The sequence below is a fragment of the Pongo pygmaeus genome, chromosome 1, assembly GCF_028885625.2.
Source record: "Pongo pygmaeus isolate AG05252 chromosome 1, NHGRI_mPonPyg2-v2.0_pri, whole genome shotgun sequence".
Taxonomy (NCBI): Eukaryota; Metazoa; Chordata; class Mammalia; order Primates; family Hominidae; genus Pongo; species Pongo pygmaeus.
The window spans coordinates 88,286,536-88,307,056 of NC_072373.2; the positions used below are offsets into that span (position 1 = coordinate 88,286,536).

Below are 20,521 nucleotides of genomic sequence, written 5' to 3' on the forward strand. Positions count from 1 at the left end.
TGGATGTTAACCCTTTGTCAGATGAGTAGGTTGCAAAAATTTTCTCCCATTTTGTAGGTTGCCTGTTCACTCTGATGGTAGTTTCTTTTGCTATGCAGCAGCTCTTTAGTTTAATTAGATCCCATTTGTCAATTTTGGCTTTTGTTGCCATTGCTTTTGCTGTTTTAGACATGAAGTCCTTGCCCATGCCTGTCCTGAATGGTAATGCCTAGGTTTTCTGCTAGGGTTTTTATGGTTTTAGGTCTAACGTTTAAGTCTTTAATCCATCTTGAATTAATTTTTGTATAAGGTGTAAGGAAGGGATCCAGTTTCAGCTTTCTACATATGGCTAGCCAGTTTTCCCAGCACCATTTATTAAATAGGGAATCCTTTCCCCATTGCTTGTTTTTCTCAGGTTTGTCAAAGATCAGATGGTTGTAGATATGCGGCGTTATTTCTGAGAGTTCTGTTCTGTTCCATTGATCTATATCTCTGTTTTGGTACCAGTACCATGCTGTTTTGGTTACTGTAGCCTTGTAGTATAGTTTGAAGTCAGGTAGCATGATGCCTCTGGCTTTGTTCTTTTGGCTTAGGATTGACATGGCGATGCGGGCTCTTTTTTGGTTCCATATGAACTTTAAAGTAGTTTTTTCCAATTCTGTGAAGAAAGTCATTGGTAGCTTGATGGGGATGGCATTGAATCTATAAATTACCTTGGGCAGTATGGCCATTTTCACGATATTGATTCTTCCTACCCATGAGCATGGAATGTTCTTCCATTTGTTTGTGTCCTCTTTTATTTCATTGAGCAGTGGTTTGTAGTTCTCCTTGAAGAGGTCCTTCACATCCCTTGTAAGTTGGATTCCTAGGTATTTTATTCTCTTTGAAGCAATTGTGAATGGGAGTTCACTCATAATTTGGCTCTCTGTTTGTCTGTTATTGGTGTATAAGAATGCTTGTGATTTTTGTACATTGATTTTGTATCCTGAGACTTTGCTGAAGTTGCTTATCAGCTTAAGGAGATTTTGGGCTGAGACAATGGGGTTTTCTAGATATACAATCATGTCATCTGCAAACAGGGACAATTTGACTTCCTCTTTTCCTAACTGAATACCCTTTATTTCCTTCTCCTGCCTAACTGTCCTGGCCAGAACTTCCAACAGTATGTTGAATGAGAGTGGTGAGAGAGGGCATCCCTGTCTTGTGCCAGTTTTCAAAGGGAATGCTTCCAGTTTTTGCCCATTCAGTATGATATTGGCTGTGGGTCTGTCCTAGATAGCTCATATTATTTTGAGATACGTCCCATCAATATCTAATTTATTGAGAGTTTTTAGCATGAAGAGTTGTTGAATTTTGTCAAAGGCCTTTTCTGCATCTATTGAGATAATCATGTGGTTTTTGTCTTTGGTTCTGTTTATATGCTGGATTACATTTATTGATTTGCGTATATTGAACCAGCCTTGCATCCCAGGGATGAAGCCCATTTGATCATGGTGGATAAGCTTTTTGATGTGCTGCTGGATTCAGTTTGCCAGTATTTTATTGAGGATTTTTGCATCAATGTTCATCAAGGATATTGGTCTAAAATTCTCTTTTTTGGTTGTGTCTCTGCCCGGCTTTGGTATCAGGATGATGCTGGCCTCATAAAATGAGTTAGGGAGGATTCCCTCTTTTTCTATTGATTGGAATAGTTTCAGAAGGAATGGTACCAGTTCCTCCTTGTACCTCTGGTAGAATTCAGCTGTGAATCCATCTGGTCCTGGACTTTTTTTGGTTGGTAAGCTATTGACTATTGCCACAATTTCAGAGCCTGTTATTGGTCTATTCAGAGATTCAACTTCCTCCTGGTTTAGTCTTGGGAGGGTGTATGTGTCGAGGAATTTATCCATTTCTTCTAGATTTTCTAGTTTATTTGCGTAGAGGTGTTTGTAGTATTCTCTGATGGTAGTTTGTATTTCTGTGGGATCACTGGTGATATCCCCTTTATCATTTTTTATTGCATCTATTTGATTCTTCTCTCTTTTCTTCTTTATTAGTCTTGCTAGCGGTCTATCAATTTTGTTGATCCTTTCAAAAAACCAGCTCCTGGATTCATTAATTTTTTGAAGGGTTTTTTCTGTCTCTATTTCCTTCAGTTCTGCTCTGATTTTAGTTATTTCTTGCCTTCTGCTAGCTTTTGAATGTGTTTGCTCTTGCTTTTCTAGTTCTTTTAATTGTGATGTTAGGGTGTCAATTTTAGAGCTTTCCTGCTTTCTCTTGCGGGCATTTAGTGCTATAAATTTGCCTCTACACACTGCTTTGAATGTGTCCCACAGATTCTGGTATGTTGTGTCTTTGTTCTTATTGGTTTCAAAGAGCATCTTTATTTCTGCCTTCATTTCATTATGCACCCAGTAGTCATTCAGGAGCAGGTTGTTCAGTTTCCATGCAGTTGAGCAGTTTTGAGTGAGTTTCTTAATCCTGAGTTCTAGTTTGATTGCACTGTGGTCTGAGAGACAGTTTGTTATAATTTCTGATGTTTTACATTTGCTTAGGAGTGCTTTACTTCCAACTATGTGGTCAGTTTTGGAATAGGTGTGGTGTGGTGCTGAAAAGAATGTATATTCTGTTGATTTGGGGTGGAGAGTTCTGTAGATGTCTATTAGGTACTCTTGGTACAGAGCTGAGTTCAATTCCTGGGTATCCTTGTTAACTTTCTGTCTCATTGATCTGTCTAATGTTGACAGCAGGATGTTAAAGTCTCCCATTATTATTGTGTGGGAGTCTAAGTCTCTTTGTAGGTCACTAAGGACTTGCTTTATGAATCTGGTTGCTCCTGTATTGGGTGCATATATATTTAGGATAGTTAGCTCTTCTTGTTGAATTGATCCCTTTACCATTATGTAATGGCCTTCTTTGTCTCTTTTGATCTTTGTTGGTTTAAAGTCTGTTTTATCAGAGACTAGGATTGCAACCCCTGCCTTTTTTTGTTTTCCATTTGCTTGGTAGATCTTCCTCCATCCTTTTATTTCGAGCCTATGTGTGTCTGTGCATGTGAGATGGGTTTCCTGAATACAGCACACTGATGGGTCTTGACTCTTTATCCAATTTGTCAGTCTGTGTCTTTTAATTGGAGCATGTAGTCCATTTACATTTAAAGTTAATAGTGTTATGTGTGAATTTGATCCTGTCATTATGATGTTAGCCGGTTATTTTGCTCATTAGTTGATGCAGTTTCTTCCTAGCCTCAATGGTCTTTACAATTTGGCATGATTTTGCAGTGGCTGATACTGGTTGTTCCTTTCCATGTTTAGTGCTTCCTTCAGGAGCTCTTTTAGGGCAGGCCTGGTGGTGACAAAATCTCTCAGCATTTGCTTGTCTGTAAAGGATTTTATTTCTCCTTCACTTATGAGGCTTAGTCTGGCTGGATATGAAATTCTGGGTTGAAAATTCTTTTCTTTAAGAATGTTGAATATTGGCCCCCACTCTCTTCTGGCTTGTAGAGTTTCTGCTGAGAGATCCGCTGTTAGTCTGATGGGCTTCCCTTTGTGGGTAACCCGACCTGTCTCTCTGGCTGCCCTTAACATTTTTTCCTTCCTTTCAACTTTGGTGAATCTGACAATTATGTGTCTTGGAGTTGCTCTTCTCGAGGAGTATCTTTGTGGCATTCTCTGTATTTCCTGAATCTGAATGTTGGCATGCCTTGCTAGATTGGGGAAGTTCTCCTGGATAATATCCTGCAGAGTGTTTTCCAACTTGTTTCCATTCTCCCCGTCACTTTCAGGTACACCAATCAGACGTAGATTTGGTTTTTCACATAGTCCCATATTTCTTGGAGGCTTTGTTCGTTTCTTTTTATTCTTTTTTCTCTAAACTTCCCTTCTTGCTTCATTTCATTCATTTCATCTTCCATCTCTGATACCCTTTCTTCCAGTTGATCGCATCGGCTCCTGAGGCTTCTGCATTCTTCACGTAGTTCTCGAGCCTTGGATTTCAGCTCCATCAGCTCCTTTAAGCACTTCTCTGTATTGGTTATTCTAGTTATATATTCCTCTAAATTTTTTTCAAAGTTTTCAACTTCTTTGCCTTTGGTTTGAATTTCCTCCTGTAGCTCGGTGTAGTTTGATCGTCTGAAGCCTTCTTCTCTCAACTCGTCAAAGTCATTCTCTGTCCAGCTTTGTTCCATTGCTGCTGAGGAGCTGCATTCCTTTGGAGGAGGAGAGGCGCTCTGCTTTTTAGAGTTTCCAGTTTTTCTGCTCTGTTTTTTCCCCATCTTTGTGGTTTTATCTACTTTTGGTCTTTGATGATGGGGATGTACAGATGGGTTTTTGGTGTGGATGTCCTTTCTGTTTGTTAGTTTTCCTTCTAACAGACAGTACCCTCAGCTGCAGGTCTGTTGGAGTTTGCTAGAGGTCCACTCCAGACCCTGTTTGCCTGGGTACCGGCAGCGGTGGCTGCAGAACAGCGGATTTTCGTGAACTGCAAATGCTGCTGTCTGATCATTCCTCTGGAAGTTTTGTCTCAGAGGAGTACCCGGCCATGTGAGATGTCAGTCTGCCCCTACTGGGGGGTGCCTCCCACTTAGGCTGCTCACGGGTCAGGGGTCAGGGGTCAGGGACCCACTTGCAGAGGCAGTCTGCCCGTTCTCTGATCTCCAGCTGTGTGCTGGGAGAACCACTGCTCTCTTCAAAGCTGTCAGACAGGGACATTTAAGTCTGCAGAGGTTACTGCTGTCTTTTTGTTTTTCTGTGCCCTGCCCCCAGAGGTGGAGCCTACAGAGGCAGGCAGGCCTCCTTGAGCTGTGGTGGGCTCCACCCAGTTCGAGCTTCCCGCCTGCCTTGTTTACCTAAGCAAGCCTGGGCAATGGCGGACGCCCCTCCCCCAACCTCACTGCCATCTTGCAGTTTGATCTCAGACTGCTGTGCTAGCAATCAGTGAGACTCCATGGGCATAGGACCCTCCAAGCCAGGTGCAGGATATAATCTCCTGGTGCGCCGTTTTTTAAGCCTGTCGGAAAAGTGCAGTATTAGGGTGGGAGTGACCCGATTTTCCACGTGCTGTCTGTCACCCCTTTCTTTGACTAGGAAAGGGAACTCCCTGACCCCTTGCACTTCCCGAGTGAGGCAATGCCTTGCCCTGCTTCGGCTCGCGCACAGTGTGCTGCACCCACTGTCCTGTGCCCACTGTCTGGCACTCCCTAGTGAGATGAACCCGGCACCCGGCACCTCAGATGGAAATGCAGAAATCACCCGTCTTCTGCGTCGCTCACGCTGGGAGCTGTAGACCAGAGCTGTTCCTATTCAGTCATCTTGGCTCCCAAACCAAATTTTAATATTTCATATAAAAACCTATTACATACTTTTCTTATATTTAAGAATGAATTGTTGGCTTAAAAGACAGGAGATTAGAAAACTTGCCTCCTTAACCCACAACTATATTGTCTACATATAAGATACAGAAAAAGATAAAACTGATATATTTGTGAATTTTATGACTCATGGAAAGGTGGAAGCTAGCAAAGAAACTAGTCAAAATTGTTAATAAAAAATGACCATATATTTAAAGCCATCTTTCTCTTGTTTCAGAGGTATGAATAATCTATCTTCTTGTCTCTTATGCAACAAAATCTTTCAAATACTATAATGGTGCCAATTAAGTTGTGATGTCATTCTGAAACCAATCACGTAGAGTTCAAAGAAAATGGAACTGGATATTTTAAACATAGGTGTGAAAAATCCTCTAAAAAAAAATTCTATTACAGCTTTTCATACTGGAAATGAAAAGACCACGGAAGTATCCTACATTGTAAGTTATTAATATAATGCAGTGACTGAAAAAGTGCATATAATAGCTGAGAGACTAATAAAATTGTGGATAATCGACCTTGCTCAATGCCTGCTGAAAAGTCAGTATAAGAAATCATGACACTTTCCAACCATATGTTAATTCATCAAATTACACTTAGTTGCAAATATGAAGGCTGAGTTAATATCTCAACTACAGAATTGTGCTTTTGTTTTACAAGTGGAAGAATCTATAAACTTTATGTTTTGCTTATATTTATTCAGTATGAGCCCCAAGTAATCAACAACAAAGACCTTTTATAGGAATGCTTGGCAACAAACACTAACAGTACTGAAATATTCAGTGTTGAATAACTTTCCTAAATCTCATCCTTTATCTTGAAACAACTGTGTTGATATTTACACTGATGATGCAAAAGCAATGATGGTGCCCTAGCATGAATTAAGACTGCAACACCAAACTGTATTATATAGTTCATCATATTACTGGCCTATGTTCATATACATGCACATACCACACACAGTAAATGTAATTGAAGGAAGTCTTTGATGAAGCAATAAAAGTTATTAATTTTATGAAATCTTGACCCTTGAGTAGAAGTCTTTTTAATATTCTGTATGACAAAATGGGAAATACACATAAACCATTTCTGCTGCATCTCAAAGTACAATTGTTGTCTAGAGGAAAACCACTTGTGTAACTGAGTTGTGAGCTGCACTAGCTACTTTCTTCATGGGACACCACTTTTACTTGAAAGATTGATAAACTATAGTTGTTTAGCCTTGGGTATCTCACAGATATGTTCTTGAAAATAAATTAAGTGAATCTACCACTTCAAGGAAAACTGACATATTTTTGACAATGATAAAATTTGAACCTTCAAGTAAAACTAGAATTTTGGAAAACTTCTATCTGCTACCATGAACTGCTCACAATACTTAAAGACTTTTCTGATAAGATTTGTGATAGTATTAAAGAATGTGACATTTTAATACATAATAAAATGTGTCAACATTTGGAAGATCTGCATAACTCAGTGAACCAGTATTTTCAAATGACCAATGTATGATGTAACAAAACCTTGCATAGGTAAAAGATCCATTCAAAGTGCAAGATCAACCAATGGATTTTAATTTCAGAGTACTAAAAGTTCACAGATTTGGCTTCCATGTTGCAACTAACCTTTAAGAAACTACCTCTTGTTGCATTTTGGTGTAGCATCAAAGAATACCCATAATTATCTGAAAGGCTTTTAAAATAGTACTTCCTTTCCAATTACATCTCTGTGTGAGGCTGGATTTTCTTCATATATTTTGACCAAAAAGAACAGATATAAGAATCTAGCTGGTTTCTATTAAGCCAGTTATTAAAGAGGTTTTTCTTAATGTTAACAAAATGCTACTCTTCTCATTAATGTTTCTTTGAAAATATAAAGGAATTTGGAAACCAAAAAGTTTGAGAACCACTGATTTAAGGATCTCCACTCTCTTATCGCTCAATTTGGTTTTGGACCTGATGGCAAAATAGGAGCCTGAAAGGTTAGGGTCAAATGTATAGAAAACAAGGAGATGGATAGATAGACGGACATGCAAACATACCTACGTACATCAGAAAATGTCTGCCTACATGGCTGTGGCTTAGATTATCCTCATTCCAAAGTCAAAGAAAAATTATTATTTTTACTGCATATCATTCTCTCTAGTTCACATTGCTCCTACCTCTACTAGAATAGATATTCAAAAGCTGCTAATTCAAAGCACATTTTGGGGGGAGAATTCAACTAACCTCTTTAAGGAACTTCAAAGTAAATATGTGACACTGACCCTCTCCAAGACAGACTCATTCTTTTTTTCTTCTTTTTATTATTATTATTATTATTGTTATACTTTAGGCTCTATGGTACATGTGCGCAACGTGCAGGTAAGTTACATATGTATACATGTGCCATGCTGGTGCACTGCACCCACCAACTCGTCATCTAGCATTAGGTATATCTCCCAATGCTATCCCTCCCCCATCCCCCCACCCCACAACAGTCCCCGAAGTGCGATGTTCCCCTTCCTGTGTCCATGTGTTCTCATTGTTCAATTCCCACCTATCAGTGAGAATATGCGGTGTTTGGTTTTTTGTTCTTGCGATAGTTTACTGAGAATGATGATTTCCAATTTCATCCATGTCCCTACAAAGGACATGAACTCATCATTTTTTATGGCTGCATAGTATTCCATGGTGTATATGTGCCACATTTTCTTAATCCAGTCTATCATTGTTGGACATTTGGGTTGGTTCCAAGTCTTTGCTATTGTGAATAATGCTGCAATAAACATACGTGTGCATGTGTCTTTATAGCAGCATGATTTATAGTCCTTTGGGTATATACCCAGTAATGGGATGGCTGGGTCAAATGGAATTTCTAGTTCTAGATCCCTGAGGAATCGCCACACTGACTTCCACAAGGGTTGAACTAGTTTACAGTCCCACCAACAGTGTAAAAGTGTTCCTATTTCTCCACATCCTCTCCAGCACCTGTTGTTTCCTGACTTTTTAATGATTGCCATTCTAACTGGTGTGAGATGGTATCTCATTGTGGTTTTGATTTGCATTTCTCTGATGGCCAGTGATGGTGAGCATTTTTTCATGTGTTTTTTGGCTGCATAAATGTCTTCTTTTGAGAAGTGTCTGTTCATGTCCTTTGCCCACTTTTTGATGGGGTTGTTTAAGCAAATGGAAAACAAAAAAAGGCAGGGGTTGCAATCCTAGTCTCTGATAAAACAGACTTTAAACCAACAAAGATCAAAAGAGACAAAGACGGCCATTACATAATGGTAAAGGGATTAATTCAACGAGAAGAGCTAACTATCCTAAATATATATGCACCCAATACAGGAGCACCCAGATTCATAAAGCAAGTCCTGAGTGACCTACAAAGAGACTTAGACTCCCACACATTAATAACGGGAGACTTTAACACCCCACTGTCAACATTAGACAGATCAACGAGACAGAAAGTCAACAAGGATACCCAGGAATTGAACTCAGCTCTGCACCAAGCGGAGCTAATAGACATCTACAGAACTCTGCACCCCAAATCAACAGAATATACATTTTTTTCAGCACCACACCACACCTATTCCAAAATTGACCATATACTTGGAAGTAAAGCTCTCCTCAATAAATGTAAAAGAACAGAAATTATAACAAACTATATCTCAGATCACAGTGCAATCAAGCTAGAACTCAGGATTAAGAATCTCACTCAAAACCGCTCAACTACGTGGAAACTGAACAACCTGCTCCTGAATGACTACTGGGTACATAACGAAATGAAGGCAGAAATAAAGATGTTCGACAGACTCATTCTTAACAGAATAAAAGTTATTGAACTTCTATTCAATAAAAAATGGAATCAGAAAAGAAATAGTTGTAAAATGTAATCTGAATAACAGTTTACATGTAACTGTTAACTGTTACATGTAAACTGTTTATTCTGTATGATATATTTTAATTTTTCAAGATTTATTTTAGGGCATATTATAATCAGACAGAGATGACTCCAAATAAATTATTCAAAAGATAGTCTATGTCAGATTTAAAATTTGACAAGCTTATCTCAAATTCATTCCATACAAGAAATAAGCACTATGCAGGGGATAGTCTCATCCTTCTAGGACATTACAGACACACTATAACAGGCATCTTATACATAAGGAGCTTATTCAGTCTGGGGCTTATTCATTCCATAGGTTAAAATGATAGCACAATCTGTCCTACGTATTACCAAGATCAGTGTTCTGACTTTGAAACCCAGAGAAATTCTTACTAGGTATATAATTTCCCTCATGCAAAATGGCACTTAGACTTTTAAAAATGCATTGAATTCACTCATTTTCAAAGACTGATTTCTAGACTTAAACATGAGACACAGATGGTCCTGATAACAATGCTCAGAAAACTGGACTATCACAATTTCTTTATCACATTACGGTGACTATATAAACTAATTTAGAATATAGTGTCGAACTGATGGATTTGGTATCTAGTTAATTTGTTTGTTTACTCATTCAATGTTTATTGAATACCTGCTACATGCCTGATATACCATGTATTGAGAACAAAGTCATGACTAAGATAGAGGGTTCTTGCCCTCAGGGTACTTCCTGGCAGGGGAAGCAGACATTAAACAATCACATAATTATTATTTAGTTAGATACTACACTCCTACTCTCAGCCAATCATCCATCTTGCAGGCTTCCAGTGTGATGCCCATATTATGAATTGGATATCTCTTCAAAGCCTACCGATAATGAGATCTTTATAGAAGACTAGCACCAATGTGTTGAAATAAATATCACACAATTAATAGCCTTAACATTTTTCAGGAAAACACCAACTGTCAGTGTTTAGATTTGCTGATGGTGTCAAAAGTTAAAATATTAAGAGTCCAAAATGAACAAATCACTGTATACTATATAGGAGACGGGAGGAAACGACATGAGTGTTTCAGACCTTGATCCTGAGTCAGATCATAAGTCATCAATTTTTCCTAATTATAATAATTGCTTCCTCCATAATTAAGTTTTGTGACATCATAAGAAAGGTTATACCAAATTTTATGTAGGTTACTTTGCTAGTTTTCTAACTTAATATGAGAAAAAATTATAAAACCATTTACATATAATTAAATGAGAAATAGTTCTATCAACTTCAACATTTTGAAAACTCTTTACCATTATTAAGAACCAGCTCTGTATTTAAGATGTAAAAGACTTTTGATATCTCAAGTGGTACTTTAAATATTATTTGATTTTTCAAAAATCTGGTTTTAATTCCATACACTCTTTTATTTTTCTTTTCTGTAGTCCTACTGCAAATAAACAAAAACTGTTCAACTTTCTCCATGCTTTTACTTTAAACAGAAAACAATACAGAGGAGGAACAATGACTTGTTTCTTTTCCTTTAGAATGTCTGTCAAGCATAAAACATAAACTCTATTCTTATATGTATATAAACTAACTACAATAGTCCCTATTTACCTTATACCCTATCCCTATATCTCTCCTGACCTTAACACAAACACATACACACACACTCTTAGTTCTCTTCTCCTTACCTATATCTAGGCTATCTCCACTTCCTTCCAGTGTCAAATTTACCAAACCATTGTTTTTCTTTCCCATTCTCTTCTATCTCTTTTCTGGATTCTGTTTTGATTACTCTACAATAAATGTAATCTCAAGTTACCAATGATTTTTATGTTTACACAAGACAAATGAGTTTCTTTCATTTCTCATTCTCAGGGAGCTCTATAACATCTGATACCACTGACAGCCTCCTTTTCTGAACTCTTCCTTGACCTCTAGGTTTTAAAATAACATAAACAAGTTGATTTATTTTCCTTCATCTGTACTCTTCCAATTCTCCTATATTTCTAATAATTTCCTCTGTGTTTCCCTGCTGGCTCTTGTTCCTCCCACACTATTACTTTGAGTAACATGTGGCTTGGTTTTCCACAGGGCTTTGTCTTAGTCTCTGGAAAATGATCCTGAAACAACTCAAAATATGTTTTGAAAAGAGAGATCAATGGAATTAAACTCCAAGTTGACTACCTTCAAAGATATGATATTTGGATATCTTAAACAGGCAATAGAGGGAAATGATCAAGAACATAGAGCCAGACTTTCTTGGTTAAATTCTGACTCTGCCATTTCTAAACGATGTCACAATGGATAAATTTGTTTTTTCATTCTACAGCTGACTTTTTCTTCCTTCTTTTTAATCTTTCGTATTGGAGTTCACAATGGACATGACTGCCTCAGGTTCTTCATCTGTAAAATGATGATAACTGCAACTGTCTCAATTATAAAGATTAAAGCTTGTTGTATTGTGCACTGTATAAGTGTTATTAAATAAATTACAAAACTGCCAGCTATCAAAAAACAAACTCATTAATTTATAGCCCCAACTTGTAACTTCACATTTTGTTGTTTTTGTTATGGCTGTTTTTCAAAACTCTTAAAATATACTGACTCCACTAGATTGAATCACTTAGTAACTTCAAAGAGTTTAAAGCAATACTACAGCTTTCTAAGAGGAAAGCACACGCACACACAAACACACAGATAAAAACTATAGATTTCTGGAGCCAGAATGAAAAAAGCAAATCTACATTAACTTTATCACTTAACATATAAGGAAACTGAAGATGAAAGGGACTAAGTGATTTGTCTAAAGTCACATAGCACATGTCACTGAGTGGCAAAATTGGGGCTAGAATGCAGGTCCCTAGGGTCTGTACCTATCAGTTGTTTAAAATACATTTTTTCCTCACATATTCATGATGTGAAGAAATGTTCTTTCTGGGAATGCAGTTCTGCTTTGGGGAAATATTTTCTTCCCTCATTACAAAAAATTTGATGAGAACTTTAAGCTATCAGTCATTAAATACTACCTTTTTTCTTTTTTTAACTTTTATTTTAAGTTCAGGGGTACATGTGCATGTTTGTTTTACAGGTAAACTCATGTCACAGGGGTTTGTTGTACAGATTATTTGGTCACCCAGATAGTAAGCCTAGTTACTCAATAGTTATTTTTTCTGCTCTTCTCCCACCTCCCACTCTAATTCCTGCCTTTTTTCAATGTAACTTTAGAAGTCTTTCAGGAATTATTCTATTCCACAGCAAAAAGTCCACCCACACCAAAGCTGACTATATATTCTTAAAATTTTCATTGCTATCCAAGTCACCGAAGTAATTTTAAACATTCATTGAGAAAAATGTCCTCCTTTGTTTCTGCAAACCCCACCTCTAGTAATCTTTTGAAGAGTAGGACATAAAAAGTAAGGGTAAACAGCACAAATAAACAGTTAGTGGTCTGAGTAGTCAACATTTATTTAGGACTTACTGTGCCCAGCCTGCAATGCATTGCAATAGATCTTGTAAAAGACAAAACAGAATGAATAGACTTTATCCCTGCCCAAAGAAAGCATACAACCTAAAAAGGGGAGATTAAACAAATGCATGTGAAAAACACATTTCATAATAATAAGACTACCAAATAGAGCAAACAAATAAGAACCACTGAAAAATTATCATGACTCAGATGGATCTGCCCACCATTCTGAGAATTTTGAAGACTTCATATTATTCTTGAGTTACAAGTTCTCTGTTTGTGGCTATATACAAGTCTACTTACAGACTACTGAACAATCATTTCTCAAACATAAAGCAAGTTATTTTAGACTTTGTGATTGAAAAGTGTAAGTAAAAAAAATGTTTTTATGTTAGCTAGCAATGTTATAGAGACAAAGAACAAATAGTTAAATCCTCTAAAACCACACAACAGTAACTCACATTTAACAAGGAGTTTGAGATCAAATGCTTCTGATCTCAAAGATCTAGCATGCCATATACAGAATCCATAATAAAAAGTATTTACACACACAAAAACCCCACTCTTTTCAATGAGAAGCTCTAGAATACCAATAATTAAAACACCTTCTGTTTTTGCTAAACTACTTCCTTTTTAAGACAAAGCAAAGACATTTCTTTTCCACCATGTTGGAAATTTCAGATTCTGTTTTAAAAAGAAAACAGAAACTTTCAAGGCCTATTTATTCTATTCCCTGACTTGAAATCTGAAGCTATACTATAATATTTCAAACCATTAAGTTATTCTCCAGCATTATGAAAGCATAATCTAATAAAGTACTTAATCTATAATTATAATTAACAGGTAATTAACAAACAAACATAATCAAGTAATTAACAAACAAAAAACTTTTGAAGTTGTGTAATGAATCTGCCAAAACTGTCCAGCAGATTTTTCAATGAAATACCTTGATTTTGGAGGGTTAATTTGTTATTTACATATGCTGTAATATATCTAAAAGTACCAGATATAAAGAAAAAAGCACCACAATGTAAAGAAAAAAAAATCACTGTATTAAATTAGAATCCATCAATTATTGCCCTAGTTCTAATGCTTACCACTTTTGTGTCCTTAGATAAGCTACTTAATCTCTCTTTGCTTCAGCTTTTTCAGCCACAAAATAGGACTAAGAATACTTGTGATTCTATGTAAGGAATTGCTAAGATTCTGTATGTGAAAGAGGTTTGTAAACTACAAAGGTAGTATACATTGAAGTGTTAATATTTGTATATAATAAAGTGAAATAGAAAATGGACATACAAAAAGAACACTATTGGCATAATGATTAAATAAATCTAGGTTAAGTTTATTAACCTAGGGTACTCAGTCAACTCTGCTCTATTTTTTTATAATGTGCTTTAGACCTGAATGAGAATATATTTTAAAGTTAAAAATTAATTTTAAAAAGCCTTCTAAAAGAAGGCTTTTTAAAACATCTCTCTTCTGAGATAAGACCCTTTTCTAAAATGCAAGTATCTTTCCAAACTCATCTATTCACATTTTTTTCCAGCTAGAATTTGGCTGAAAGGCCATGAAAATGGAGATAAGAAAATGGCCAAACTCCAAGATCCATGTGTACGCTCAAGTTTTGAGGTCTCAGAAACAAAAGAAGGAGCTGTACCCTTTTGAAGTAGACTTCATAAACGAATTTCCTTTGATACTTAAGAAATTCCTCTTGCCTCTGAAGATTTTATATATATACATATAATTGTATGTAGAATTTTTATATATGCATATAAACTAAACATAAATTTCTAAGAAATAAATAACAGGCATTAAGAAAATATGCCATTCTTCATGTATTAGGTATTAATCTAGGTATTAAGTTAGAAAATATCATTGCTATTTTTGAAATTCGTTTTTATGCCCATCCGTGGGACTAAACCTCTGGCAAACATTTTGAACAAATAACATCACTAGTCAACTTTTTTTTGCAATAATCACAGTATTTCCTACAGTGTTTCCAAAGTTTCAAGTTTCTGGCTCCTACTGCTTGAATCTGTACAAATAGTAGAACCCATCCCTTCTCCAAAAAAGAAATCAGTGAGGTCTAACAACAATCTACTCCAAAATGCTGCCAACAAATAATTTTAAATGAAGATGCAAGTACCTCAAAGTTCTACTTACTGACATAGAAAGCTGTTAAACACTACACTCAGGTGAATTATTTAGCTCTACAGCTTAGATTCAGAGACAAGAATAAGCTGATGATATCTGGCTAGTGCAAATCATAAATGGAGAAAACAGAGATCATCTCTAACTAAACTTTCTACTGGCATTCAGCACAGCTTATACTACTTCTTAGATCAGTAAAATAGATTCCAATTTCTTTAAGCAAAACAATGTAAAAAAAAAAAAACCTTTTAAATGCTTATGAAAAACAACAAACTTCCATCACTGTGACTTCTCTCAATGGATCACGTCTAAAACCATTCTGTTCAGTAAGCACTCAGTGGTAGGCATCGCTGAGTGTCAGGGGTGGTCACAAAAGCATATGATATTTCCTGCCTTCATAGGCTTATCATAAAGATGAGAAGATGGGCCTTTTAGATCAAACAATTAGGAACCAATACAAGAAAGAATTTAATGCACACTTACTAAGAACAGGGAAAAAAGAATAATAAAAAAAAAAAAAAACTGGTTGTGTGGTATAGTAGTTTATGAAGCTCCCAGTGCCTGCCAAAGTCATTTTCTCAGAAGAGTGGCCCCAGGTTTTTCTCTTGTCACAAATGAATAACTGTGGATCATAAGCCAAAGCTGCCATAGTAATTCTCTGCATAAGAGATGGTGACCAGAACTACCCAATCAGATATTTGTGTTTGAGGAATATGAATCAGTAATGTGTAAAAAAATACTTAAGTGGAATCACTGGAGCTGCTGTCAAATCAGAAATGACAATAAACCACTATTCCAATTATCTATGAAGACTAGTATACATTCCACCCGATGAAGCACAAGCACAGAGGGATTATTTGGATTCTGAGCCAGTTTCTTGTGCTTCTTTAATCTTACATATCTTACAATAAGTCCCTATTACTTAAGGTTACCCTTATAATCCATGCCATATATATGACAGTGTTAATAATTTTTATAAGGGACCAGTAAGGGGTGCATACCCAAATATGGTACTATTGCTAGAATATATAAAATACTTGGAAAGAGAGGAGAAAGAGACATCTCTCAGGCAGTCATATGGTTATAGCTCAGATTCTTCTGTAATATTATGTATGTATTTGAAACTGATGAAAAGACACTTTACGTGTTTACTTACAATTTGAGACAGGTACTGAAAACAGAAAATGTAATAGAAATAAAAAATGTTCCCAAAGTAGGCATCCATCTCATTTGCAAAAGAAAAAATATTAAACAAGTAGAGATAATATGGCAAACTGACATTCATAGCCATCTGATTCAAAGAGAACCTGTTTTTAATGAAAAACTGTCCCAGGAAGAAATTCTTTCCTTATATATTAGTGGATGAGACAGCTACATGTAAGGATGGTATTTAAATGTGTATTGAAATAATAAATTAATATCATTTCCCAAACTTTCTTCTCAATGTTTCTTTTCTGCCCTTTTAAAATCATCTTCTTCTTAACTTTATTTGAGCTTTCCCAAGTATTTGTTTCTGTCTTAGCTCTTGAATTCATTTTGTTATATTATTTAATCAATCTCCTCCCTCCCTCCCTAAATAGACTATCATACAAAAGCTTTTTTTTTTTTTGAGATGGAGTCTCACTCTGTCACCCAGGCTGGAGTGCAGTGGCGCGATCTCGGCTCACTGCAAGCTCCGCCTCCTGGGTTCACGCCATTCTCCTGCCTCAGCCTCCCAAGTAGCTGGGACTACAGGCGCCCGCCACCAGGCCCGGCTAATTTTTTTGTATTTTTAGTAGAGACGGGGTTTCACCGTGTTAGCCAGGAAGGTCTCAATCTCCTGACCTCGTGATCTGCCCGCCTCGGCCTCCCAAAGTGCTGGGATTACAGGCGTGAGCCACCGCGCCTGACCACAAAAGTATTTTTAAAATAAGCATTACTGAGTCCAGGAGTTCAAGACCAGCCTGGGCAACAAAGTGAGACCGCATCTCTACAAAAAATAAATAAAAATTAGCTGGGTGTGGTGGCACTCTCCTGTAGTCCCAGATACTCTGGAGGCTGACACAGGAGAACTGTTTGAGCTCAGGAGTTAGAGGCTGAAGTGAACTATAATTGTACCACTGCACTCCATCCTGGGCAACAGAGACCTTGTCTCTTAAAACAAACAAACAAAGCATTAAACTTAATTGGATTTTTTCTTATTAATGTATCAGTTATTCTACATTCAAAGTGACTTGGAAGTTTGAGAAAAAGTTATTCCCCAACCTCCCTCTCCAAATCATACGAAAACAAACAAATCAAAGACAGGAGAAAAAGGCAAAGTATTTACAAGAAAATCAGCTACAAATAACCGGAACTAAGCAAAGAAAGCAGAATAGGTTACTATGTTGGCGGTAAAAACTCTTTAAGGAGAGTCAAAAGAACAGAAGCACTTTGGACGTTTGTCTGGACTACTGGGATCATAAGCATTTTTTCTTGCTGAGCTATAACAGGAACTCAGTAGTTATCCAAGAGTGTGTCTGCTTTAGAGAAAATAATTTCAACAGCTCAACTGTAAAGAGATTAAAAGGTACAGGAATGCAGGGTGTGAGGGAGTGTAAGTTTGGGAGAGAATGGCTTAAATAACAGTACTAAACAGTCAATGGCTACTTCTACATCTTTAGATATTAGAGTATTTTGTTAAATACATGTCCATTCATAAAATAAAATAATATAGCTTGCTTATTGGCTTTGTTATAAATGTCTGGTTCATGCTAAGCCAAAACCTGGGGCTCTGGAATCTCCTTCTGAACTTCCAATGTAGTATCAATTATAATAATTTCTGCCAATACAATTAAGAACCTAAGTGGGAGAAAAAGTCTACATCCTTCTGCACAAGAAATGATGCCACTCACCTTTTTAATGAAACTGTTAGAATATTTTATATTGAAAGATGAAAGAGAAGACCAAGCATGAGGTAATTTATTATTTCATTTTCATTTCAGCAAGAGCAAAAAGAACAATCCAGGTATTTAAGAACTAAATTCCTGTCCCATAACATAGTTTACAGTCATCAAGATAAAATTAACTTCCTTTTCCCTACTATTGAAACAAAACAAAACAAAAAAAGGATGTTGTCTAACTACTATTATCTAATTTAGTTCAGGTTTGTCTTTACTCTTCCTTGATATGAAACACCAAAATGTGATAAATCAGCAATTTGAAAACAAAAAATCCAAACAGAATGTTAGACATACTCCTAATAGTAATTGTGTGAGAGACAGTCCTAACAGTCTTCCTGAATGAACATCAAGGGACTCGGGGGGGAGTGGAAATCAATAATTTTCTAATAGCACTTTTATAGCAAACTAATGAGAAATCACTTTTTACAAATGTAAAAAAATGCAATGCATATATATATTTTAAACCGCCATTCACTGTCTTTTATAAAAATACAGTCCCTTTAAAGTTAGGATTGGTCGGGCGTGGTGGCTCATGCCTGTAATCCCAACACTCTGGGAGGCTGAGGCGGGTGGATCACGAGGTCAGGAGATCGAGACCATCCCGGCCAACATGGTGAAACCCCGTCTCTACTAAAAATACAAAAATTAGCCAGGCATGGTGGCATGCGGCTATAGTCCCAGCTATTCAGGAGGCTGAGGCAAGAGAATCGCTTGAACCTGGGAGGTGGAGGTTGTAGTAAGCCAAGATGGCACCACTGCACTCCAGCCTGGGCAACAGAGAGAGACTCCATCTCAAAAGAAAAAAAAAAAAAAGCTAGGATTGTTTTCTCTATAAAAAATACTTGTTCTCTTCCCTTAGAAAAACATTACTAACCATGACTTCAATCCATGGCTTGACAAGTGTTACTTCTAATGATCTGTTATACTGTTTTGATCAAATAATACAGTAATTATCCTGAACCTCAGAAAAACTGAGTGTTAAAAACATTCTTCTACAGTAACTTCCATAAAATACACTTCAACACAATCATTTTAACACCCAGCAGGTTTCTTCTTCATAGTACTAAATCTTATTCTTAAAAGTTTACTTTTTTTCTCCTACTTTGAACATAATTGTGTCAATAGTAAAGGAAATACTTTGTTTTCACAGACCAGTACACTTGGAGCCTTGCAGGAAACATTGTTCTCAGCTGCCCCCTTGCTGCTGAAAAAAAAACTTTGAGGCTGGTCCTGTATAGAAACATACCAGTTATGTCTGATAGAGTAAGGTGAACACAGGGAATTTTGTGAAAAGGCAGTGATCATGAGACGCTATGGCTAAAGTGTTCCAAATTTCTTAGCATTTTTGATTAATAACGGAAAATATATAAGATGTTTGATCTCCCTAGTTTTCAAGTATCAAAGTTCTCTGGTCCTAAAAACCTGAGCTGCTAGATATTTATACCTTAGGAAAAGAATTAACTAGTTAACTGAGAATTTCAGTGATAGTGAGTGGTAATAATCAGAGAATGAATTTGCTCATTCTATTGTTAGTATAGACACTCGTCCCTCTGTATATGTGGAGGACTGGTTACAGAGCCGCCTGTATAACTCCAAATCTGTACATACTCAATTCCCACAGTTAGCCCTGTGGAATCTACATGTGTGAAAAGTTGGTCCTGCATATAAGTGGGTTTGGCATCCTGCTAAGGTTGAGAAAAATCCACATATAAATGGACCTGCTTCATTCAAACTTGTGTTGTTCAAGGGTCAACTGTACTTACTTCTAACCACACCCAGTGTATTCTTAAAAAAAAAAAAGCCAGTTACTCAGTATCACTTGAGCCCAGGGGTTTGAGTCCAGCCTGGGTAACACAGTGAGGTCCCTTCTCGTTTAAAAAAAGAGAGAAAGAAAGAAAAAACAGCTTGGGATAGAAACCACCACTGAGGAACTCTAATTCATTCATGTGCTCCTGGGTTAACCTACAGCACTCTTAACAGAGATATTCACATGGCAATTCCATAAAGAAAATATTTTCATTTTATAGAAAAAGTAGATGAAATGTAAATAGCTATGCATTTTTTCCATTTAGTCTAACATTCATAACATTCAAAAGTGCTAGTATAAACATTTACTTTTACATAAGCTAACTGATTATCTAACACATTCTTCACCAACCAAATGTTTAATTAAGAAGAGATAAAAGAGGAATAGAGATTCTTAGGAACATAGATCCAAACATTCCACAATTAATAATCAGCCCATGATCCATCTCAAACCTACATTTCAGAAGTCTATTTCTCAATAACCAAATGGGAATTGGTTTAAAAGCCTAAATAGGAAAAGCCTAAATAGAATATTTTTATGTTTTTACTTTTCTTTTTGTTATAAACAGCATGGCTATCAGGATTACAACAATAGAAATCAACAAGTAGTTTATATTTCCTAAATATAAACTCGTAGTCTGACACCAATTCCATGTTCATCTTTATAATACTCAACAGCTCAAAGTAAAGCATGTATTACAGTACTTAGACTGTTCCACTCACATAATTTATTTTATATTGCTTCCTATTTCTCACATCTTTGTATTTTCCACAATATTCAGCCCAATGTCTTGTGTACGGCAAGCACTCAAAAATATTTGCTCTATTCTTTCAAGATGAACTTACCCTTCGAAATGACACAACATAAAATGTGTCTCCCCTTCTGCGGATGGCTTCAAAAAAGTCTTGATAACTTCTGGGTGAAGCATAATACACTTGTAGCTCACTCCCTGAGTTCCTGCTAAAGTAAGAAAAATATAAGGTATTA

At 36.5% G+C, this 20,521-nt stretch overlaps 1 protein-coding gene across 2 annotated transcripts in view; it reads right to left on the reverse strand.

Annotated features, from left to right (window-relative positions):
• The window catches only part of ATF6 (activating transcription factor 6), a 212,740-nt gene that overhangs the window by 86,857 nt on the left and 105,362 nt on the right, over window positions 1-20,521 (reverse strand). The window contains exon 14 of one of the 2 annotated variants that reach the window (XM_054479470.2): window positions 20,380-20,494. In XM_054479470.2, coding sequence (XP_054335445.1) covers window positions 20,380-20,494 — 115 coding nt within the window. The remainder of the gene's footprint in view (window positions 1-20,379; window positions 20,495-20,521) is intronic. The other variant, XM_054479478.2, reaches the window with a different exon arrangement.